Raw genomic sequence first — 27,300 nt, forward strand, 5'->3', positions numbered from 1 at the left:
CTATCAGTTCATTGGTTCGCCAGCAGTCACGACCAAGATTCGTGCTCCACCAAACGCAGTGTGACAAACAATAAAGTAATTCAATTTAACGCCCAATAAACTCGTAGAAGCCGGTGTAAACTCTGGCCAGGATTTAATGGAAGTCAAGCTAAGCGTGGCTTCTATAAGTTTTATTGTAATGGACGTTGGGTTTTGGAATGAATTGGTCATGATTTCTTCGTTTGTGTCTTCATTGATTTAAATTACGGTTTTTTGGTCATACGTTTCACGACGCGTGCTTGGCAGGATATTTGCTGTTTCCTTTACCTTTTACTATAGGGAAAAACATTCGAGACATTACTTGGTGCAGCAACATTAAATACAATTTTATTTTTACGATTTCCTCAATGGAAATTGTTCTACTTACTAATAGCTACGCGTTAAATCAGAAAATGTGATAATGCATCGTATTAGCGCTATAAAGGCGGTGTTTACACTTGTCAGGCGTGTAAGGCACCGTGCACACGTCACGGTATAGCACGCACGAGGGTGCGCGGCAGACCGTATGATCGCTTGTCATCTTTACTTGGAAATTATAGTGACGGTAAAACGACCAATTATTATTCATTCAATTATTAATAATGTGCGATATGAAACAAATTAGGTGTTAACTACGTGTATTTACTACATACAGAAAATACATTTGTAGGTGAATTTATGTGTGTTAAACTGTTCAATATGAATTATTGTAAAAAACTATAAGAACATCGAACAACATTAAATATTATGTAAAAATACCTAAGTACAAAAATCCGGCCTTATGCTCAAAGAAATCAGACAACCTTTGAATGGAAGAGATAATTTAAACACATTTTTGGGGAAGATTTAGAAAAAATCTGACAAAAAATACCACGGTAAAGACAACAGATAAAATCTAATCTAATCAGGAATACATCAGTAATTGCTTAATAAAATCAATTACACTGTTTACCAACACGTCACGGTCTAGCACTCACCCTCCCGGACCGCCACGTGGTATACCGGACCGTGAACATAGTGTGCACTGCGCTTTATCACACCCTCGTGTCACGCTCGGTATTGCACGCAAACAGGCATGTCCGTTTATTGAATTACCTTGTTTTATGTCACTTTTGTAATAAGGTGCTTGTTTTTTTATTGTGCCTATAAATTATCTTTTATGTTAGGAATATACTAATGGGTTAACCGGGACGCCCTATAGATTGATAAACCTATATTGCCTTGTTAGTTCATGTTCTTCGCTTCTTGTTCAGCAGTCAACATTATATTGGTTGGTGCTGAAATTAACAAATTGGGGTGGTGCTTTTAACAATATGCCTACAATAAATAAAATAACGCAGAAACAAGACAGTATATTTTGAAAATCTCAAATCACAGGTCTCCGGCACAAGTGTGCTCAAACGCTACGTGCAATTCATCAAGTATGCTGCAGTCATTTTGAAATGCACGGCAATTTGTGTACTGCCCGCATTCATTTTAGTTACCGGTAGGAACAGGAGCCTACGGTCAAACGGCTGGGCAATAATGGCCGGCCATTACAGAAGCTACCCGCGGCCTTCACGATTTTGTCCGCATTTCATAAATTGGTTTTCTCTTATTTCTTTGAGGCACGTGCTGTACTGGTTGGCTTTGAGTCCTTGAGTTGTACTCCGCGGCTCGGCTAAGTACGGGGTCCGTTACCCTTGATTATAGAGGGTTATGCGGTGTTGAATGGATACAATGTTGCAAAGTTTGCTATATGTTTGTCCAGCTACATAATATATTCTAAAATATTATATTATGTATCAGTTAATAATGGTCCTGAAAAACGTTAGACAGCAGCTCCAACAGAAGAGCAATTACTGATGCTTACGGAAAATTACCGAAAGCACCTTTCTGCTAACTTTTATGTTTCACAAACAGCCACCAGGCGTTTCGTAATTTGGCTACGGATGCAAGGATGCCCTGATTGTGTCCCCGGGCACCGCACAGTGGGCAATCTCCGAAAATGCCCGAACTGCTAACCGTCCGAGCGATGCGCCGCGGGCGCGGACGTTGTTTCGATGGCTTCTGTTTAATGCACTAAGCACGAAAAAACTTGACACGCAACATGAAGAAAGGCATTTGTAGGTAGATGGGTTATTTAGTCATGAGATGGGCGAGGTTTTTTAGAGAGTGGCGTTTTTTTGCTGTTAGTAGTGCCTAACATAGTAGAAAACTACAGGACTCAATGAAGGTATAAGACATTACCGACACTGCGACCCGCGGTAATTTTATTCAGCTGTTGCATTTAAGTTCCTTACTCTAAAAGTAATTATCACTCTACATTTTCAAGATCAAGCTATACAAACAAACGATTAAATGATCTAGCTTTCTAGAAAATATCAAACTAAACCATCCTAGGAAAACACAAACATAACGACACATCCTTGCCGGCTATATCGGAGTGATAGCAACAACAATCTACAGATTATCTTCTTGCACGAGTGGCCGGGCAAGTGACCGACGTGGCTGTCAGTATTTCACATCTGTAAATCTTTATACAGCAAAAGCAACCTTACTTTTCTGGGCTAAGGTGGACAGTCGGTTGGTGGTGTAGATAAGTACGCATACATTAGGCTGCGTATATAGTGTATATAGCGAGCGGTTTGACGCCTCGGGACGCGCCGGCCGACGCTTCTGTGGATCGTGACTTCTATCGTGCGCCCGCGCCGGCGGGGAAGGCAGCGGACTAAATCGTACTTGGTGATTTGTTATGTCCTGAATATTAGAGGTATAATGCACACTGTGTAATTTTCATGTGTCGTACGTGCCTATTTAGGGAAAATGGGGTAATTGTCACGATATTATTACAAAATTTATATAGGATCTTGAAATAGTGACATTCTAGTAAGATACGAATTGTATGAAATATTTGCAATGCAACTACGAAACCCGTTTTTTTGTAGGTCTATCAGAACATAATCATAACATTGTACCCAACTAAAAGCGTCAACAAACTGTAAACTATAATGTAACAATTTTACTGGACTTCATGCTTGTATTTCTGTATCAACCAGGACAAAGCTAAGAGTATTACGAGTCACCCGCTGCGGTAGACCTTTTGTGTGCGCGAGTGTGCCGCATCATTACACCTCATTTATAATAAACAATGACAAGTGGCAGTGCCACTTCACTTGTTGTTATAGAGAATTACGCGTACGTTTTACTTGTAACCGGTAAACAACTGAAAATGACAAAATTCTCGCATTATCTGCAACATAGTTGCGCAGCAATTTCTGGAATTGTGACAGCAGTTTTTGTCACCGCAGCATTATTGTTACATTAAATACAAAATTAAATTATAGCTTTACACCTACCATTATTTAGTTATAATGTAGTAAAGATGAATGGAAAGTTATACATACATAGTCTGCAGAATTTCGGAATGGCTCTATTGTTTTGGAGTTCTTTCTCTCTATCTAAAAATAACTTAAGTATCTCTGTAGTTGCTTTTAGAATTAGACATTTTTGTATTCGTAACCATCTAAGCCATTAATACAATAACTAGACTCAGTTTATTTTATTGCGGGCCCTAAATCACTAAAATTAAAGCAAAACCAATGCTATGGCCTTCAGAACCAATTAACTAGAGATTTATCTGCCCAGATTTTTGCCGACCACAATTTTTTCGGCATGTCGAATCGAGCTACTGGATTCGTATGAACAAATCCAAATTCAATCCACCAATTTCCATGGTCTTTTTGTTATTAAGATGAATAACTCCGATTAATTGTAAAGTATTCGATTTTATTTGTGTAATTGAAGAAGTGATGGCTATCATGCGATTTGTGATAGTTGAAGATTGATGATGTGTGCAGACATTTATTGATGCGTGTTATTTTGTGGATTTATTTTTGCGTAGAGCATGATCTCACGCGCACGATTTTGTAATCAGAATTCCAATTTCGAATTTTATGTTTGCTTAACTGCCGCTGCTTGAAATCTTTTTTTCTATCGCTATTAAGACACCATTTGAATAAAGAGAAAGGTATGGACCAAAAAGTCCGGGAACGCTACCCGTTTTCGGATTTTTGTGCAAAAAGTTGACGTCACAAAGAGAAGCCTCGTCCAGGAGCGACGTCCCGACGTTTTTGGGATAACGGTCCTAAGGATTTATAGCCGAAGTTTTGGAAATAAAAAACTGTTAGACGGTAAAAGAATAAAACTTTTCTCCAAATGCATTCGGTGATTCATATTGTTTGTTGTTTTTGCTACTTTCGTTTCGTCTTTCTTACTTTACTTTCGTTACTACATAAATATGTTATCAATTTACCATTTTACAATAGATGTAAGTAGGTAGGTAATAATAAAAAAAAAATTGCTCTATTATAGCTAATGATTGGGGAAACTTGTATGTAGGTACCTACATACTTACCTACCTATTTACTTTTAATAAGCTGTAATAAAAAACGAAAACCATATACATATCCTTCAATTAAAATTATAATTATTTGGCATACTCCAGGCTAATAAACAGTGAATTCAATAATTTTATATGTAAACTCGTGTACTGAGTGCGTTGGGAAATTTCTTAATGAGCTAAGAACAAGAAATTTCTGCATAAGAGTTTCTCTAAAACCACATATTTCTAATTCTTATCTAGTAAAGCACAAAGCTCATAGTAAAGTACAACTTTACTGGTCAATTTACAAATTGCTTGCACTTCTCATGTTAGGTCGTGTTTAGTGCCGCGCTTTAAATGTACGGAGGTAAAAAGCTTACCTTGATATTATGAAATTCGAAATTACGCAGGTTTAAACAAAGTTATGCAAAATTATATAAGTACCTAGAATATTATCCTTTCCTTTGCCAAATTGCATAGGAAAATAACAATGATAATAAGGTTTATCAATGATCTATATTGGTCACCAGATATTTTTCAAATGATTGTAAAGTTGAGTCGGTATTTATTTATTTATTTATAAACACTTTATTGTATACTTAGAACACAGTTACAAAAATGGGACTTAAAAGTAGTGTATACAAAGGCGGCCTTATTGGCAATAAGCAATTTCTTCCAACCAACCTTTATACGGTATATAAGTACATAAAAGGTACCTTTTATACTTTATTTAATTTTCATGAAGCTTCGTTTTAATTATAAAAAAAATCATACCATAATTTATTTCTGAATAGGTACAAAAATCCGTGGCAATCTGAAACCGGGCTACACATTAATGCAGCTTCCTAACCGGCAGGCCAGTAAGGTTATGCTTAATAACGTGAAAATTGCCTTCAATACCCAGCTCGTATGCGCTCGCGCCGCCACAGAATCCAATCCACTACGCAATTAAGATACGAATATCATGGTAGGATCACCGCTGCTCTTTCCATACTAACTTGTAGTGTAAGTAGTGTAACTAAGTAGCATACATTATCATTTCAGTAAAGGCACCGATTTTTTAATGAGGTTTTTTTAACACTCCTTTTGTCTGCGATTTTTTATTTCAAGTAGGCATCTATTTCGTTAGGTACCTATATTAATCCTTATATCTATGTACCTAACTATTATTATGATTCAACAGCTTTTAATATAATTCAAAATAAGTTTGTATTTGAAATAGTTTTATTAAATATTTTTCTGTTGACCTCAACACGAGTAGCTCTCAAAATTTAAATCTCCTTTTTGAGTAAATACATCGCATATTAAAATGTAAATTTATGAAAATGCGTCAACATATCACATGTGTTTAGCCTTTAATAGACGTGAATTATTGGTGTTAGACTCGGAAATTTACAAGGTGCTATATGTAACACAATGTTAAGTTTTATATTGAAGTAGCTTTGCTCCGCAAGTTCCGCTTTTAAAATAGAGATGAAAATTATTAGCCTAATTGTTACTCAAGGTTGTCAGCTTCATACAAAGGTATATAATTATACATTTCATCAAGCCTTGTTAATAAATAAAGCACGATAAGACTTACTATAAAAGAATTTGCATTGTTTCTTGGGCATACTAAACAAATACCATGGGTAACATTACCTTTGACCCATAAACAGACGAATCGAAAATCTTTTCAGCCGTTTGAAAAGCTACGCTACCACAAACAGATACACCACAGATACATTAACCTTTTACCACTCCTCATTTTTGCCGATGGTTCGTCATATCCTAAAGTCTCTTTTAAAGTACCGCAGTGTACTTTTCACGGGCTCTCCGCCGGCCCAACACTGCTCCTCAACCCAACATCACTCTGTTCGGCAAGCCTATCCCTTGGTCCAACCATGTCAAATATCTGGGTGTCACTTTCGACAGCAGACTGTCTTTTGCTAGTCATATACGTAGGGTTAGGAATAGAGCTTCTCTCTATTTAGGAAGACTAACTCCTCTGCTTCGAAGCAAAAAGCTCTCACTACGCAGCAAAGTGAGACTCTATCTAACTTGCATAAGACCCGTCATGACCTACGCTAGCGTAGTGTTTGCTCATGCTTCGAACAGATATATCAATTCTTTACAAGCAATCCAAAATAGATTTCTGCGCAGGGCGACAAGCGCGCCTTGGTACGTCCGCAATTTCAACTTGCACAAAGATTTGCAAATCCCTACTATCCGACAGTATCTCAAAGTCTCCTCAAACCGCTACTTCGACCAAGCGGTTAATCACACGAACCCACTAATTAGCCAACCGGCTAACTATCACGTTTTCCCTGAGTTCAAACAGAGGCGACGTCGTCCGAGACACGTTCTCTGTGACCCGGACGATGAGATCACTGTCCGTATTAGGGAGTTGCAAACCTTTGACTCCCCGACCCCTGCCTCGGCAACTGTCCCACTTAACTTTTACACACCCCGCCCCAGACCCGGGGGAGGGACTCACACTCGGACTCGGCCTTTTGCCGGTCCGAATCGTAGGGCTAAGATCCTTCTCCACCAAAACAGGTACTATACCCGCGTCAGGTACATTCCTGGCCGGTTCTCACCACCTCCATCTGGTGACGGGTCACTTAGGTAGGTCTCTCCTTTTAACTGGGTGAAGGCGCCTATCGGCGCCTCCCCCACAGTTAGGGTAAAGCTGAATAAGTCCCTTATGGCCGACTTCAGTAAATAGGTTTCATTTAGAAAAAAAAAAAAAAAAAACCTAAAGTCTCCTCCGTTGTCCTCAGGTCCGGCACAGGTTCGGTCTGTTCGACGAGGTGTGCGCGTCGGGCGGCGTGCAGGTGCGCCACTGCAACTGGGTGCGCTTCCTGCGTGTGTCCGAGAACTACGGGCCGCAGGTATGTTGGCTGAGAGAGTGTGTGGGACTTGTTGGAAGGGTAAACAGTGAGAATGGGTGAGACTCCTTGGGCGGGTGAAAACTCCAGGATGAAAGGAGAGAATCGTTGTGTCTGAAAAGAAACATAGAGTCTGGAAGAAACATAATATAGAGTCTGAAAAGAAATATGGAGTCCGAAAAGAAACATAGAGTCTGAAAAGAAACCTAGAGTTTCGAAAGCAACATAGAGTTGGACAATAAACATAAAATAAACTTTATTGTCAATTTAATTTTGTGCCTTCAGAATCGACATAATTATTTAAGTATATTACAAAAGAAGGAAATGTACAATTCCTTCTATCTTTTAACTGCTATGGAATGCAGTTATTCTGCAAGGTATTGCACCTGTGGGTTAGATAATTAAAGTAGCAGGTTCAAATATCCACGTGCCACAAACTCGTAAGTACTACACTCTGTAGTAATATCGTTTAAGTCCCGTAAGCTGACATTCTTGTAATAGGGCAGTTATTAATGCTTGCAGCACCTTTGTTCACGTAATTAGGTTTGCCTATTAATTTATTGGAAGGGGTCTTGAACTCTATGTAATATATTATGTGGCTTTCATCGATACAATTTGCAAAGTATAATAATTATTTGTATAAAGAAAGCGCAACTATCTAAATATGTAGAAAATTTAAAAAATATACCTATCATAATAACCACAGAAGATGGGCATTTATCATTAGTTCATTATATTAGTGCCTTACCTAACTACCCACTTTGGTGCCAAAAATTTAAGCTCTTACATTTTAACCGGGAAATCTTAAATTTGTTTAGTTCTCTGCATTCTGATAACCATTTGGCATTGTTTAAAACTAATATTGATAAGACACTTATATAACAAAAACTCAGGTATAGATAGATACATATTTGCTTAATACTATAGTACGAGTAACCACACAAAATTATCACTCACATTGTTAATTTAATACTAAATGTAAGTTGTGAACACATTTAATTTGTATAACTTCCTAGATTATTACCTTATTGTACTGAATATTGTGTATTTTACGGATGTGTACTGTTTGTGTTCCTAATAAATAAAAACAAAACTAAAACATTCTAAACTCTGTTACAGTACCAATAAACTTAACATTCGAGGGGGGTCACTGTATCTTATTCTACTTTGAGTTACCCTCCTGCCACACATAGCCAATAGTCATACTAATCTTACACCTTCATCACCAGGTGAACCTCGTCTGCACGATGGTGAAGGGCGAGCCGGTCTACGAGGCGGTGAAGCCGGTGTCGGCCCACACCGAGCTGGTGGTCTACTACCTGCCTGAGCGGCCCGAGGAGCTGTTCTTCGTCAGGATGAGGAACAACCTGTATAGGCAGACCATGGACTCTATATTGGAAGGTACGTTGCTGATGGGATTTCTGTGGTAAAAAAACAGGCTGTACAGAAAAATTTACTATGTTTAAGGTTTGTGGAAACCGGGCCAAGTTTTGCGTATTTATTGTCAGTCTAATTTTGTTGTAATAAATGACTGAACTATGCTTTCATAGTAAAAAAACTCATTGAAAGTCATCCGAAAATATAATTGAAACTTTAAACATAAACTTGAAGTTATTTTCTTATCATAATTCGAGCCGTAAAACTACCTAAATGGCCAGTAAAGAGTAGGTCACTTTTAAGTGGTCTGAACCATAAATACATAAATAGTGGATAAAAATATATGAGTCCGCTAATAACAGGAACGTCATTATAAAATAGAGCACAGGATCATAATAATAAAATAAGTGGCCATGAAAATAACACGGTAGCCATAAATAAAGAATGCAGTAGCTCGTCTAGTTACGTAATTAACCGTTTATTAAGTAAAAAATATTGTAACGATTCAATCGTCGTAATAAGGTTGCTTGGTCGACAACAAATCCAAACGATAGAGCCTTATAAATCCGTGCCTATAAAAACATTCTTCGAGCATAAAAAGTATAAAGGTATAACTCAATTAAAGTAATATTTGTAACGAATTCAATCTGTATTAGAGTAATAATAATAAACTAGCGATTGTGCCTAGTTTTTTAGAGCTCATTCATAGATTAATTATGGACAATTACATACAGTTTCAGTGAAAGTAGATCATTTGACTGTTGCTGTTGCATCCATCGTCGGTCTTTAATAGGAAAGGAAATAATGGATTATCATGTGATAGAAACGTTATTATAACTTAAGTAGTTATACGTAAATATACCCTTACAGCTTATCATGGAAAAGTCACGTTTTAGGAGCATTTTTTTTTATCGGTCCTCAAATTCCTCTTTATTTGGATCTCGTTCCATTTCATTTGAAAAATTGGGAGTAGAGGCTGGTATACAAATACCTACTCACAGATGTTTATACCTCATTTATTATCCGCTTAGCATTAGTTAGAGGTACATAAAAATAAAAAGTATTAAAACATTCTTAAATCGAGCTTTTACTTCCTTATTCAATTAGAATATGCCATTATTTACATACTTGGCCATGTTACTTTTTATCATATTTTCTAATACATTTATCATTATCATTAATAGCTGTAAGTACCAATTTATATCACTACAAATTAGCTAAGTTCATTATAATATTGAGAATATAAAAAGTAGAAACCGTGCGTTGGAAATTAAATACCTACCTTTCACAAAAAAATCTGAAAACCATAATGTAGGACCCATTTTGATTAACTCTTTCTGGGTATCTATCGATGACATTTTCGTGACAAATGAAATTGTAGCCAACGATTATCGATTACAATAGTTAAAATCATAGAGTAAAATGATCATTTGAGAAGTTAGTTAGTGCCGTTCGAGTGTAAAAGCTAACTGGTAGTTTTCACACGGTGATCAATATAGGGAATTTTCTGTGAGATTGAGATGGTAGCTCTGGCCGCGAGACAGATCGACCAGTAGCGATGCCGTGATAGGGTTGCCAGCTCTAGTTAGAGTAGGGTGACCATAGCACACTTGCGAAAATATAGTACGTTAAATTACACTTACGCTTTCTGCAAGTTTTGATATAACGGATGTAAAATAAAATTTGTGTAAAATACCATAAACGTATAATGTTTTGGTATAAAAATATTAATCAGTTCCTTAGACCAAAACATATTCATCAGTTCCTTAGACAGATTTTGAAATCACTCATTGTAAAAATTTAATTAAGTAAGTACTGACTGTTTGGGTAATAGGTGTAGGTACTGCCTAATAAATGCATAAACACCTCTAATACCAAAACGTTGTTTAGAAACATGAAGTGAAAAAAAACTATTAAGTACAAGTACGAGTATTAAGTTAATTCAGAATATGAAAAATATTATATAACAATCATAACCATGGTCACCCTGTATACAGATGTGCGCGAAAGACAGCGGCCGGCGGCGGCGTCCTCTGGCGGTCAGATCAAAGCGAATTCTCGCTCCGCAGGTCGTGTCGCCGCGGCCTTCGGGACTTATCGCGGCCTTTTTTTCGGCTTTCGGCTCACAGATAAAGCCGTGTGAAATATCATAGGCGCGGCATTCCGCGCGCCTCCGATTGGCCGTTTGATGAAGAGTTTATCGAATTGGCGATTCGAGGCGATTAAAATTAGTAATCGGAACCGAAGTCAAAAAAGTTCTCATAAAGATTTTTGTTACCTTAAAAGTATAAAAAAAAATATTTTGTTTTCAGTTACTGTTTCCTGAAAACGTAACACGTGCATTCACTTTTAAAAATACTTTTTTTTTGTAAAAATACAAAATATTAAATTATTTAATGGCTCATAATTGCCCTGCTTTACAGTAACATAAAAGGATTATAATTGCTCTGTTTCAATAAGTACCCAAATACACCTTGAGTTTCAAGCTGCCGTTATCAAATACACGACCCGACACCAAACACTTTAGAGAGACACTATTTCGCACACAGTAAGAGTTAAATTCCAAAATCTTTTTGCTGGATACATCTTCCCCCGTACCAAGAGATAACACAAGCGGTTTTCTTTTGCCAAGAGCGAGATCCGATCGTGAAGGCTTCCAAGCTGATAGCCAGAGCACATCTGTCAGCGGATACTTAGCGAGTGGATCGTAATCGGTAAATATAATATCGGAATGGAATTGCGGGCTGGACTGTAGCACGGAGTTTTTTGAAGTGGCTTTAGACTACTTTGATATTAAATGTTAAAGAGGATCAGTATAGAAATGAGTATGCTATACCTATAAGTATCAATCGTTTTCTTAAGATTGAAACAATTATAAATCGTAGTTGACTGCGGGAAGTGAGTGGTTAATCTAAGATTCAAACAAATAATTAAATGTGTTGGTTCAAAGAAAGTATACAACCATATTTGTTATGATAGTATTTGTAGTTGGCGTTATAGATAGGTATATATTAGACACCCACTGAAACAGGGCTCAGCATTAATGCTACCGGCTACTATATTTATGAAACGTTATGTTGCTGATTTGCGCTACTGAATACTAAAACTCTACCAACAAGGCTTGCTATTAGTCTTACCAATAAAAGCTGTGCGCAATTTATTTAACAGAGAATATTAATTAAACAAACGTTGAAAGCGACCGACGACTTCTGTAGTTGAAGATACAAATCGAACAGAATTCCTTAACTATCTCTTCCAAAGACAGATCCATTAATCTAAAGTGTATAAAATATTTATGTCGCATAAAATTAATATGCCTAGACCATCTAGACTAGACCGATGAATATTAAAGCGAAGAGATTTATTAACTATACCTATCCCAGTACTAGGTGTAGCTTGTAGATTCTAGAATACCTCGCCTAGACTTACGATGCATATCCTATGGTACTGAAGATTTTAATTAGAAATACCAAACTCACAGTTCAGAGTAATATATTTTCCAAAAACTAGTCTAAACACTAAACCGGCCTGCTGGAAATTGTTTTAGTTTTAGGAGTCATAAAATTTTGTCTCTATCCGGTGGATAATTACACTTCAAATGATACAGTTTGGGGTTTCGCTGATTGCAATCGAGATTTTTGGTGTAATTAATAAGTATCAGCACATTTTACTAGCCTTTCTATTTTACCGCCGTCGCGTCGTTTTCTAATCAAGCAGAAACTTCTCAAAACTCCCATCCCCACTGCCCAGAAAATGAAATCACTAATATGTCGAATATCACTAAGTAATAAATTCAACCACGACAACGGTCACCCTTTTTGAAACTCCTAACCTTGATGCTGTGGCAAATGATGATGACGATGATGATAACCAAGAAAATAACAATCCACTTTTATCCACAGACTCCCCCCTCGACCTGTCCACCTCCCTTCTCTCCCGCGTGCTGCTGCCCATCTCCCCTCCATCCGGGGCGGAGGACGAGCACAAGTCAGTATCCGGGGACTCCCTGACGTCCTGCTCAGCAGGGTCTTCCAGCGAGCTACTAGACAGCACTCCGAAGATACAGCGGCGGCCGGCTCGGTCAGAGCGCGCGCTGCTCCCGTGTGAAGTGTGTGGGAAGGCGTTTGACAGACCCTCGCTCCTGAAGCGGCATATGAGGACGCATACAGGTTGGTTTTGAAAACATTTATCAATAATATTCGGGTAAAACCGGGGTAATAAATATGTAGGTGTAAGAAGAAGCGATTCTAAAGGCACACGTTTTTAATGCAGCAATGTGAGTAAAAAAAATTATCGTAATTTTATTTGAGGAATGATTGCATGAATCTCATGGTCCATATTTAAAAATGTCGGTATGTTTTGATAGGTCAAGATTAATTTGTGCGTTCAGAATCGCTACCTATTATGGTCTGTATATTTGCGACTGCCGGCTTGTATAACAACCTTATAACAATTTACTTCTTCAGTGATCTCCACAGATATTCTTGCTAGTACATATTACAGTTCGTTGTAAATCATGGTTTATTGATGTCTTAATGATTTGCCTAGTTCAAATACAGCCTTTTAATTATTGTGAGAGACATAATAATTAAAATTAACTTCTGTCAGTCAAAAAGGCGCCGATTTTAGCGATGTTTTACCACCGCATAATTCTTTATGAGTTGAGCCAAATTTACAACTTCCTAAGATACGACAGCTAGGTTTCTGTTTGGTTTACTGGAAATGCTAAAATATATGGAACTGGTTTTGACTTCCTGATAAATTGGAGCTACTCCGACTTCACAACCTGTCCAAATTAGCGATTCTTTTCCCAGGCTTTTATTATGTGATTAAATCTTTTTAGAGATGGAATCAAAAGTACATGATAATTAGTGAAGATTAAGAATAGATCATTTTATTTATGTAGTATCATGAAAATCGATAAATTTTACTACTTATTTACATGTTTATGTGAAAATATTATCGCACCTGAAATGGTTAAATATGTATCTGAATAATGCTGAGTTATTGAGAGCATAATGACCACCACAGTTCTCCTCCAGACGTTTCTGTACTGGACTCTTTTCTTGGCTTCATCCCAGCCGATGTCACTTATGATGGATCTCGTCCAAGTTATTGCAGGTCACCCTTTGTGTCTTCTGCCCTGCGGCGGATTAAAAACTAACGCTCCTTTGGCCATATTCCCCTCTGCATGGTCCTCTAACCTAGTGAATAAAAATAAGTCAATAAGTTAACCTAACCGCCCTCCCTTTCCTGCCCAGGTGAAAAGCCCCACATCTGCATGGTCTGCAACAAGGGGTTCAGCACGTCGAGCAGCCTCAACACGCACCGGCGCATCCACTCGGGAGAGAAGCCTCATCAGTGCCAGCATTGCGGGAAGCGGTTCACTGCCAGCTCTAACTTGTACTATCATCGGATGACACATATTAAGGTTTGTTGGTTTTTCTGTATTATTGTCATTCATTATCATTGTTTATCAGCCTATAGAAGTCTACTACTGCTAGATGTAGTGTAGGCCTCACCCAAAGCACGCCACGGGATGCGATCTATAGCTTTCCGTATACAATCATTACAAGCTGTTTAGCAAGTCGTCACCCCATCTTATTACGAACCATCACGCCCCCACCGCTGGGGCACGGGTCTCCTTCCAATGAAGGAAGGGTTTAGTAGTCTAGTGTTGTACTGACAAGCTAAGATGATCTTAGTTATCAGCTAATAATTATATAGGTTGTGGATTTGATTCTGTTTGTGGGACCGCGACAATATCTTACGCATAAGCTACAAAAAAAAATACTGTGCTTGAAGTATATGACATTCATAATTTTAATTTGGATTTCTTATTGACACAAACAAACACATTTACAAATAAATATTGTAAACAAAGAACGATGTCCGTATTGAGTCATCGTAATTATCAGAATTGCATATATTAAAGAGCCCCTATAAAGTAAAAAGTGGCTCCTAAAAGTAATGACGAGACGTGGGCGAGTCATAAAGGCGCGTGCGCACCGGGGCGGAAAAGTCAAGTAGCGATCGTGGGAAAAGTTGAGAAGTCAAGACTCGACTTTAGCATAAATGACTCAATTAATTAACGTCTGTTTTTTGTGATTTTTACATAAAAATAAGGGAACGAAATGGAAATCAGTGCGCCATGGATGCAGAAAGACGAATCTTCTTCTATCGTGTAAAATGCACTAAGCTAACGTCCTCCAGTGTTTTGCTACTCTTATTGCGAGATCATTGGCCTTCATCAGGTCTCCTTGACTGCATTTTATTTTATTTTATTTTGGCTTCAAACAGTCATATGGAAACAAAATATACATGCTATCTTAAATCTAAACTTATAGACTTGGAGGGCCGAAAAGTTAAACATAAAGTAAATAACAGGAGAAAACTTCATTAACTAGTTATAGTAACATTGCAAATTTTTTAATTCATTGTGTGTAAGTTACAATTTTAGTAGGTGTGTAAACTGCGAAAATCATTGACAAAATTCAAGGGAAAAAGAAAGAAGGAAAAAAAAAAATTTTTGGGGCATTAAGAAAGACGAATGAATAATGTTTATTGAATATTGCTGTAAAAAGAGTGCTATGTTGATGTTTGTATCATTCAGTAATAAGGAAAAAGTTGAATCATTATTTTACAGTAATTATTCCTGTGGCTATTTATTACCACACTATGAATTCCTATACAATATGTAATATCACGATAATTTTTACTATAGCACAGAACAATCGACTTAGTAACTCGATAATTTGATTGCGAAACCTGTTATCCTTGCGGAGGAACAATAGTATATAGTAGCCATTGCACATTTTTTTACATCACTTATAATTATAACACATAGATCCTCATTCTAAAGGACTATTAAGTGCTGATTATGGATAGCCATTGTTCGTTTTTTTCAGCCATTATACATGCAATTATTAACTGGTCTAAAGATCCGTATTGCGCTCGGTGTATTGTTTGAATAGTTATTTTTTCTGTAACTTCGCGGGTAGATTGTCACGTTGAGAAAAAAATATGAAACAATGATGCTTCTGACAACAGACACCTAATCGCGTGTTATTTCAGTATAATATGTATTGCCTATGAAAGTCTTACTACTTACGTCTATATGCCGGAAAAACAATAAGTAGGTATACAGTCTTGCCAAAAGGAGTTTACGCGTACGTATTTTTTCAACATTATGTAGGTATACTGACGTAAAAAATATTCTCAACATTATCATTCCACATAACAACTGAAAAACAAAAGACGTCGCTCATTACTCTTCCCAAAATCTTAACACAATGATGATTTTTATTAGACAATCATAGTTATTTACGTAAGTATAATAATGTGCGGTAAAGCTTGATGCACATTACACGGCTGTGTTACCGTGCTCAGTTCCCATAACGCCCCACTTTGACTTCTTACATTTTTAACTATGAACTCATGTGTCCGCGACTTAAGAAAATCACACAAGACTGCACACGGTGCGTGGGGTCAAAGGGTTGGCACTTTCAGTTTTTTTTACTCTATTTAAGCTACGTTAGTATTTGTTTTTTTACTGGTGCCGTTTGGTATATAGCGACATATTATATTTGTATGGATATTTATAAACACACAAAAATATTGTGTAAAAAAACTAATAATCTGAACTAGTCAATGAAAGGATTGTAATATTCTACAATTATGCATAAAAAATCATTTACAATTTTGTTTTATAATTGCAAAACTTTTGTACAACAAAAAACATGATACAGCAGATTACAGATTCTGAAAGGAAGACAAAAAAAACTCTGTGGCAACCCTAAAACTGTCTTAAGACACCTGCACAGGTAGTTACGGTAAGGAGCTGGGGCCAATAAATTGCCGGGCAGGTCGGGTCAACGTGGGAACTCCCGTGCCTACGGAACTGTGACCTATTGTTGCTTTCTTTATGGAACACTTGTGACTCTTAAACTTGATTGTAGACTCGCCCTTAGGGGTGCAGTCTGTGAATATTGTTTGTTCGCCGTGTTTGATTAGACGGTGCGTGGACATCGGAATTCCTGTTATGGGAAGTTATTTTATTTCCCGAAACTCCGCTATTGTGCAAATCAGTCTTCTGATATTAATTTGTAAAAAAATACCTGTTTCAGTTAAACTGAAATCTTTATAGGAATCTTTGAGTTCAATTTTAAGATACAATAGTATAATTTTCCTTGAATTTAAGCTAAATAGAGTCAGCAACATCATAATACACGGTCACATAACAAACAAAAATCATTGTTTAACCGACCGTATTCAACGATACGTAACCGGCAGATCCTACCGAAATCCTCGAAAACAATATAGTCTCAAGTGGACCGCGGCGCTGACCCGGGTTCACACACGACCGTGCGAAGACACGGTACGCTGAGCGTCTTCGGTATCGTCTTGGACACGCTCCACGTGTCCACGTGAGAACTGGCGTGCTCGGACGAATTGACAACGTTTTTTGTGACTTTTTCGTTTGTTTGCGCCGTGAGTTATGTAGTTTAGATGCTGATTTTTGCTACTTAAGGAAGAGTTTTTTTTTTGCATGGCACCATCTGGATATCCGAAATATATCGGCATATACATAATCACAACTGATCATAGCTGTTAAAAAAATAAAATAATATAGATTTTGACTTTGATCTGACATTGATGAATATTCTGATATTGTATCTAAGGCCAATCTAAATTAATTATGGCAGGTTCCTATACAGTTAAAAAAGACTCGTACACGAGTATTTCTGATTGGTATTGACTGGAAATGCATTTTTCATAGCCATTACTGTGCAACAACCGGTGTCGCTCACTGAGACGCCCTGACACTGTTGCAGATAAAACAATAATGGCCCCTTAAAATGTAAACTGCGCAATTGTACTCGATGCTCCCTCAAATCACCAGTTACAAAGGCATCTTTCAGCTGTCACCTCGGTATTGGCCCGTCGAGTGCTTGTTCTGAGGCCCAGAGCAATAAAGGCAACAGTTGGCAAGCGATATATGCGTGCGCAATCACAATAGTCAAGAGAGCAATAGACGCCCGGAAATGTAGAGTATAACACTATAGGGTTGTACAAACATTACATAGGTACTTAGTAGGTACGTTAATTTCTAGGCATTACTTTTTTCTAATGCTGACGTCTGCCTAGCGTAGGTGACCTTTTCATCTTTCGATTTCATAGAGGTTTGATGGAAATATATTTGCTTAAGCGGATGATGAAGTGATGCGCAATGTTTCAGGCGTAACTTTTCAAGAGCAATCAAATAGGTAGTTATTATTTGTTTACGGACAATATTGCAGTGTTATGCTGCAGATTAATATTTATTTATGAATACTATTTAAGAGCCAACCCTGCACTAAGTTGGAGCTCGTTAGGGCTGCCTCCGTTTGATGCGCAGGAGCATTGTCTCTGAATGCTCTTTGTCTTTACTTTAAAAAGCTTTTCAGATTGACACGAGATGGCGCCTTCATTGAATAGGAGATTAATTACTATGCTAATGTTATTGGATCGATATTTAAGCTTGTTTTTTCTTTTATTGCTTCTGTTTTAGCATAGTTTTGTTCTTATACACGTTTATTGAATTCAGTCTGTATAATATAGGTATATAGTGGCCATCCGCGTTGAACAATTTCAATGCTCGGGAATTCTTTGAAAAAAAGAATCACAACATGACTATTCAATTTTGCAATATCCAATAAGAAAGTCTTAGAAGAAAGACAAGAAAACTCAGAAAAGCTACAATATCTGATGAAATGCAAATCAGGGTTCCCACCAACATTCATCCGTAGACACCAATTTTGCATACGCCTTACCCGACACTTCGTTAGTTGTGAATCGTTATTTGTTCCGTGTCTGTCAGTCTGTCTGTCTGTCAGGACGGACACGCCAGCATTTGTCCACACAATTGGTGGCACAAAAGATGCTAACAAGGAGGCTGGTCACGTGTTGTTATTTGATATAATGGTATTGGGGATAAATATGTAACGGGTTTTACATGAGCTTATTTATGTAATTCATGAAGTATTCATCGTTAATTTTATAATTATTTTTACCTCAAATATGTATTTTATTTGTAGCGAAAACTTTTTAGTATCAAATTCTGGGGAATCGCATCCTTTCTCCACATTTGTTTTATGTATAATTCGGTGAGAACTTGATACATTCATTTTTATTTACCATTTTTCACTACTATTGCCTATACGCGTGAAGCAGACTTACATAAATTTTGGATTGAAATAAACATTCCACAAAAATAACAGCTTAACAGCAAGCAATTCACAAATAATTACCTACTGCATTTGTTTTACATCCCCGGACGAAGTTAAAACATCTTGGTTTTATGGTAGAGACCGCCGTATGCTTTTATAATCTCATTAAAATTTTACGAACGAAGGGCCGGTGCCTGTCATGTGCACCTGCCTTTATGAAAGAGACAGATTATGTCAAGCTGAAGCTAGTTTTTATTTTTTGATTCAACTTTATTGGCCACTTGGTTTGATATTATGCAAGGGTGGGGAACTTTACTGCTATGCGAGCTTAGTATCTAAATAATTACTAAGGACATTATATTTCTGCTATCGTTGAAATTAGGAAAGTTTTTGATTTTTTTTAGTGCACTGACAGTAGCCGACTAGTACCATTATTTTGAACATTATTTTATGAGAACTTGTAGCAGTTTTAGATCAAATCTGTCGGTTTCATTTATATTAAATGAATTGATGAAGTGTGAAAGTTGATCAGCCAATGATCAGCGGCCGACCAAATATATCAATAGAAAGTAATTGAAATTAAATTAACAAGCTCACAGTCACTTCCGGTTGCTCGTAAGTTTATCTCGTTATACTTTTTTTTTTCATCCATTTCGGGCTTATCATATTTTATACTAGAGCTGATGTGGGTTATTAATTATTTAGGCGTTACTTTTATTTAAGAGTTTAATATTTGCTAAGAAATTCATCACTAGGTACATACTTTACTCACTTATAATTTGTTAAGCTTGTTACCATTTTATGTTTATTATTGAGTTCAATCAATGAGGATGTTCTTAACTAACAATATTAAAGAATTTCAATCAATAGCTTCCGATAACCGCAATACGATACATAGTTTGAGAAGAATAAGTATTGTTATTCCTATTTCTAACCTAATATTTTACCGTTACTGCAAAAGACTTCCAAGCCATAACAAACAACCTCAAATAGATACATTCAAAATACATAAAACATTTAACATTGTCATCATAAATTCAAAATACTTTCTTAACCCACATTACCCTACCGATTCGGAAAGTCATAAATACTATTTCTCATTCATACATGGGGTGGTTCGTTGCAAAATGTGCCTTACGTGTTGTGATTAAGGGTCTGTATTCGATAAACAATCTAAGGCTACATATTATTTGTACGACAAGGGAAACCGTAAATGTATCATACGAATTGTTTATAGCTCTATTCACGAAAGATATAGAATGGAGTCGCCTGGTTTTCGTTTAAGGCCAATTGATTTAAAAACGACACTGCCCTTTATATCTTACTTTATAATCCATGTATACTAATTTGTGCTTATAATCATAACTGGATATCTCAAGTATATGGATTGGATACGTATCCCTTGCCATGTAAAATCTGTATCACCTTAAGTATAACTTATGCATAAAAACTTAGTTTTCCGTAGAGTCCCGTTTTTACAGTAGCACATTATAGATAAATATTATTATTATGTAGGTACAGTGTACTGCACAGAAACATGACCCTCTCTCAGTAGCCATGACCCTCCAAGATGGGTCATGTGTCTGTGCAGGCCACTGTACCTATCTAAAACCCAGCGTATATTGATCGTGTGACCGAGAGTCGTGGGTCGTGTCCTATTCAAATGATACAGAGTCCGAGACTGACAAACATCAAAGTTGACGTGATAAATAATACACTCACGGGCAATGAAAAAGTTCCACTCTCAAAATGTATATACCATAAGACCCCATTTTTTTCAAATATTTCACTATAATATTTAACATTTTATTATTGTTTTTAGTTTGTAATATCCTGGTGCTCTGTTAAATGTACTTACTTAAATTTTGCAGAAGGTATCATTAAGCTAGCCTTTTCCGTTAAAAAGTAGGTAACTTGGTGTTTTTCTCAGTGGAACCTTTTCATTGCCCGAGAGTGTGTAAAATATAAGTGTGTAAAAAGCCCAAATTGAACATCACTTCAATTTAAAATCATAATTTACAACGGGTAGGTTAGGTGAAATCTCGTTGGGAACGATATTGTTTTAAGCCATTTTTAGGATATCACATTTCTCAGCTTAAGATTATGATTTGAATTATGTACCTTTATTTTTAAATAAAACGTTCCAATTAGGCGGTTACAATTTTAAAAGTACACTTTCTAACAAAAAGCACACTTCAAAACTAACTCAAACATTAAAACCAGCCAAAAGAAAATAAATCAAACCGCAAGAAAACAATCACCACCCAGATGGAATTACATACATCATACAGTAGGTTCTTTATAGTCACGCCATCGCACTTTATAGCGAGGCAGTTACCATCAAGAGAGCAATACGTATTATCAAAGTTCACTTAAAAGATCGCGTGCCGACGACAGATGCTACACAATACGTAGATACGGATGTAACATAAAAAACACCTGATTTACAAATAATGACCGATAGCATATTAAAAACCTGCAATCATAATTTAATCAGACGGCGCGCGTGCTCACAGCTATTGAGGGAGTAGGTATTTCATTGTGCGGAGAAACGCGTGCAGCTAATCTAATGCCATTTTCCGCCCGAGTTGGCGACCGCTGAGACCGACGCGCAAAAAACCTAGAGCAGATTGCGCTGTGACACTGCGAGCGAGAGTTGATGAAACTCTAGGAAATCTATGGACGTTTTTTTTAAGTCGCGGTGCGCACTGTAATGTTTATTGTTCTACGAGTGAGAACAATGGATCTGAAATAGCATTAATTATTATAAAATAACACATTTGCAATAAATAACATAAATGTTTGTTTAAGTGATTTAAATAATAAAAACCTATTCGAAGATTTCAAATTTGAGAAGCATACAAACCATAAAACTAATGATGATTAAATAAAAATAACAACATGCTAATCTGAGCACCAAACGGTTAAGTCTCGAGTTGACGTTATCTCACACTCTCAGGCGGATCAAATGAATATTTAAATATAAAATATTAGAAGCCGATATGGCTGTACGTCGGGCTGCTAAGTAGCGGCTTTTACAGATCTGTCATTCAAACCAGCTGTTGCTAACAAACGTCATAACTTCCTGCGTCTAACTAATCAATTTCACTGTAATTGATTGGCCGGTAGAGCTCCAAATCGATTGCCGGGTTTTCTTAATTAATATGTTTCGGTGATAAGTATTGTGTATCTATCTCCGGTTTATCGGTTCGAGTGTAGTGTAGCGCTATATCTGTCTTCTTTTGGTTTTGTTTTTTTATACAAAGGTACCTGACAAGAAATTAATTAATGGCCATGCATGGCGCTTGACGTACCTATAAAGTACCACCTATCTATGAAGAACAAAAATTGAATTAAATTATCGAAAAAAAAACTTGAAGCCAACTTTAATTTAATATTTTACTATCTCGTTTTATTACTTATTATGACATATATTGAGTTCGAGTTTTTTTAATTTCAGTTTCGTCTTGAGAACTGCAATTAATATGACATTATGCATCGCCCACAACTTACTGTCTCGGTGTAAGTGAAAAATAAATTAAATGTAATAATTCCATGTCACAGACTCCAGATTCCCATTACTCTATGACACTATCAATTACCTACAGTAATAAGCAGATAACACTGTCTAGGACTCGTATTATAATATACAATGTTTACATTGACAGAGAAAATACCTTTTAACTGAAGATTCAGTGTTCGATGAAATTTTTTAGCAATAAATTACCTACTAAACCTATTATATTATTATATCGATCATTTTGATTTGTCTCGTTTAGAAAAGGTACGGGGTAATATTGTTTGTATCATTTGTACGAGTGTGTGAGTACCCTGTGACCACCGATATTCATTCCCGATGACATTTCGCGCGAACGCAGTAGCAAATGGAGCAAAACATACCGAGCGTCGGTGATTGCATCGTCTCATCTACTCGGCTTACTCCTAATTGATATAAAAATATCGTCTCTAGAAAAATAGATATATATTCTTCTTCTTATAAAACTCTATTTCTTGTCGTGTCGGTGAGAAACCCAAGGGTTAGACGAGGGTTGTTCACTGTGATGAAAGGATAAAAGATAGGGGAAGAAAGAAAAATATTTAGTATAATTATTATGTACTACCTACTTATTCAATTTTACTACGATTGAATAATGGAAAAACTAAAACATACTTTTAAACCTTCTATTCAAGAATTTCTGACATATAATATGTAATTTACCGATCTTATTTATAAGCTCCACCTTTATCTTTATTTGGCATTAAAAACATGTGCGTTGAAAAGGAAAGCACCATTGCATCGGCCGCGACTCCTGCGCAGCTATATCAATCATACGTTATCGTTCTTTTGCTGCCACCGCCGCCATCCTGATTAAATTATTCCGTCCGGCGGCTTAATGAAACAGCCTAGAGTAGCGCCGTTCGCGCCAGTGTGATAGCACCTTGACGCTAACTAATCGCAAGTGATTGTTCTCGCTTTGATAACTAAATTTTTAGGTTAATTTCATTATTATAGAATAGATTTAGCCTCATCATTTGTTGTAAGTCCACACGGTCTTGCGTTTTGCTCATAGACGCTTTCTTGCCTTTCTTTCAGGTTATCAAATAAAAGTGTTGCCTAAGAAATCTGTAATCACAAAAAAACAGGTTAACATAATAGCACTTTTTTTTAAATATAGAGAACCTTACCACACGGCTCTATACGATGTCCCATCAGCAGTAATCTGCGCAGGACGCCCTAATGAGTTGTATATCTCGTTGCAATACCAAGCACGCACGTTACCGTCCCATCAATATATTTCTCTAAATTAAGCGAAACATACGCCATTTGCATTTAATTTCCATAACATCAGGCTGCTGTATCGAGTCGCCATACGTCACTGTAAGCGAAGACCGATACGGGGGTAGGTTGATCGAGCGACCGGGGAATCGATTTTTGAACGATTTCTCGGCCAGATTTCTACTTGATTTATCGACTGGAACGGTATGAAGGATCGCGCTAAACCATGTTTGTTTTTGAACTGCATGAAACAAACGTATGTATTTAAACAAGAGTATACACTGTGTATGTTTTACCTAAGCTAACTAAAATGGTGTATCAGAGGGTGGTGAGGAGGGGTGTAACGATATAACGATGTTAATAAATCTATATATTGTTTATAAATATCGCTGTTAATGTTGATCTTTTCATGAAACATATATTAGTTACCATATCACTCAAAAACATCGACTATCGAATAGATCTTATTAAATTTCCGACTAAAAAGTATCAAACTAAGTGTGTGGTGTATTTAGTCAATTTATCGAATGAAAACATCGATATTCTGTACTTCAGACATCGATTATAATGAACGAGATCACAAAAACAGTTTTACCCATGCCGTGATTTATCCATCGGAAATTGTCGGCCAACTAATGGGGCTTTGTTCATTGATTTATTCCTTGCAATATACGATACGGTAGCGAGTGGGATCCGAATGAAATCAGTACTTTTTTTTTTTGTTTCTTCTGATTGAGCTGCTATACCTTCAGGCCTTGCTCTTGGGGCGGGACACTATCCTACCAATTTAAATATGGCCTCTAGCTTACAAGTTCCACAGTACTCAGAGCGTTTCAATTTAGTCTGGCTATAGCACTTAATTTCTAGAAGGTGTAAATGTGGGCGGCGAACAAAAATGGGATTTGTTGATAACTTTTAATTAGTTTTCGTTTTTTAATCAAGTTAATGATTAACCTTCCCATCAGATTTGATCTTAATAGTTATCGCCCGCTTTTAAATTTACAGTGTTTTAAAGTAGTCTTACCATTTATGTCACGGTACTTTAATTCGTTTAGAGATTAGGTAGCAGTAAGTTATTCTTCCACTTCTTTGTGGTGTAGAGACAACAGAAATGACGATATGGTTTATTCAATTTGTGACCATATTTACGCTGCTGACGACCGACAGCTTTAATATGTGGTCATCATCATCATCAACGAATTATGCCGCCGATTCCTTTGAACTCGTTGTTTAGTGAATATTTTGTATTCGTGCATCGCCCATTACAGCGTTACATTGTCGCGACACATTTTTATGGTATTTTGAAAGTTTAAATAAAGTTACTCGACGGAAGCATTTAAATTCCTGAATGAGGATGAATTATGTCGTTTGAACCTGGAAGATTTTTTTTGAGAAAAACGGCCATATTTTTGTGGCAGTAATAAGCAGTTGCCATTTTTCTGGTACACGATATGCCATGAAAAATAACGTAGTCATTATAACTAAGCGCCCGCTGCCGGCGCCCGTACGCCCGCACGGATGGGTGACAGCTGCTTTTTGCAATAAGCCGTTAATGGAATACCGAGACGACGCGGTGGTCAGGCCTATTATATACAGATATCATATTTGCGATGCCTCGTTTGGTCCGGCCAAGTGATTAGCGCAAGTAAAACAGGAGTTACGATACAGAATACATGACCTTTAAGTTTAAATTCAAAGATGTCCTCAGTTAATTCATGATAAATTTTATTGAATAGTGTCTAATTACGAGTCTGGACTCACACAAAAAGTTCATGACCTTTAGATAGTATTAAATATATTTTCCAGAAAACCAATGCGGTTTTTTTTCTACTTTTCATTCAACTTGCTCACACAACGAGAAACAAATTGTTACCCCATATCCATTATTGTTTCATTAACGATACCGAGCCTGTTATACATAATGGAATAAAACGTATTACCTGCCTACATTACATGTACTTACATCACAACAGATAGTTAATATTATAGTATTCAATATAAAAATAACACTGCTCTGTCCATTGTAACCAACAGCAGTTCAAAAGTCTTTCAATAACTCTGTCTCTTTCTTCCTCAGGAGAAGCCACATAAGTGCAGCCTTTGCTCGAAGTCGTTCCCGACGCCCGGAGACCTCAAGTCCCACATGTACGTGCACAGCGGGTCGTGGCCGTACAAGTGTCATATCTGCTCGAGAGGATTCTCGAAGCACACCAACCTGAAGAACCATCTCTTTTTGCATACTGGTGAGTTTTAGCGAGAAACGTAGAACAGAATAGAATATAATATTGCTTTATTGAACACCACATAAATCAGACATACAAAAAACATACTTATAGACTAGAAAACGTAGATAAATATATATGAGTATATAATATATTTATAGTCCATGAAAACTGAAAAGCTAAAGAAATTCTACTAGCAGTCTATGATATTTTAGTACGAACTATATGGAGTGTCAGTGCTAAAGAAACATCTCGACAAATAACACCCCGCTTCCACTGAGCTCTTAGTTCGATTAGAAGATTTGTTACTTTGTTCATTGGTACCTACAATGGTTTGACAGAATACAGAATTCGGACAGTTTTTAGCTTTGTTTTGTATGTAATACTAAATCTACCTAGGTCCTAGATCGTATATCTAAGCATTTTTAGTTAGTACTTACACTGTTTTTTAGAATAATATTTAACCTAAAAATGCTGAGAAAATACATGGTTAATAACACACTTATTTTTGTTGCAGCCAAACATCAAAGGAACAGCGCAAGAGAAGCCACCTGAAAATTAAATGTTCTATCGAAGTTGTAAAATACATAAAGTATAATTATGTAAAACTAACTAATCTTACGACTGAAAATATATTGTAATATCAAAAAGCCTAATGAGAAAAAATATCATGAGTATTGGCAGATAAATAGGCAGCATTTTTTTATAAAATTTTATTCTGCTGCTACAATCACAAAAACGCTAAAAAATAATTATAATTAATAAAAAAAGTTTTGCTTTCTATGTATCAATCCTAAAATAATTATTATATTAATCTTAAGTATTATAAAATATAAGCTGCTGTACAAATATCTTGCCTAATATACAAAAATGTGATACTAGACTGTAAGTTAAATGCCTAGGTATACTAATTTTAAGTGTTAATTTATTATTCATATTTCAATTTTCAGTTAATATGATTACGGTTAAATCTTTATATAATAGAGACATTTTTAAGTATTTGTAAATAAAATTAAAGTTTAAGGTTTTTATTTATTAATTATAAATGAATTTGTTGTAAATACGGTGTTAGTTTAGTGTCAACCAAACGTTTCTTTACGTATATATTACGTAAATAATTACAATACTGTACGGTATTGTGTAATATGCTTACAAATGTACGTATATTGTGATTTCCGTCCGAACACAGTTATTTATGAAATAATCTATTTATATTAATTAAGAGTAATTATACTTACTATTCATATAAATAGAGGAAAACTATTTAAAAGATGTTGCATTTTTATTTCCTTCCGATTAGTTTTACCTACCTTTTTAAGTATTTAATTTTATAGCAAAAGTCAAAGTCAAAAAGTTACAGAAATATAACAATTATACATGTGATTAAAAATATATATATATGGTTTAATATCCTGTTTGATTGAACCGCTAGCCCGTTCATTGGATGACGCTACTCAGTTGAATG

The 27,300-nt window shown here is 36.4% G+C and overlaps 1 protein-coding gene across 1 annotated transcript in view; it reads left to right on the plus strand.

Moving 5' to 3' along the window:
- The window catches only part of LOC105382177 (zinc finger protein 211), a 53,830-nt gene extending 26,731 nt beyond the window's left edge, over positions 1 to 27,099 (plus strand). Inside the window, exons 2-7 of the mRNA XM_011552022.3 lie at positions 7,144 to 7,254; positions 8,481 to 8,652; positions 12,531 to 12,797; positions 13,890 to 14,059; positions 25,691 to 25,856; positions 26,353 to 27,099. Coding sequence (XP_011550324.1) covers positions 7,144 to 7,254; positions 8,481 to 8,652; positions 12,531 to 12,797; positions 13,890 to 14,059; positions 25,691 to 25,856; positions 26,353 to 26,390 — 924 coding nt within the window. The 3' untranslated portion in view covers positions 26,391 to 27,099. The remainder of the gene's footprint in view (positions 1 to 7,143; positions 7,255 to 8,480; positions 8,653 to 12,530; positions 12,798 to 13,889; positions 14,060 to 25,690; positions 25,857 to 26,352) is intronic.
- The last annotated feature ends 201 nt before the right edge of the window (positions 27,100 to 27,300 follow it).

This window comes from Plutella xylostella, chromosome 12 (assembly GCF_932276165.1).
Source record: "Plutella xylostella chromosome 12, ilPluXylo3.1, whole genome shotgun sequence".
Classification (NCBI taxonomy): Eukaryota; Metazoa; Arthropoda; class Insecta; order Lepidoptera; family Plutellidae; genus Plutella; species Plutella xylostella.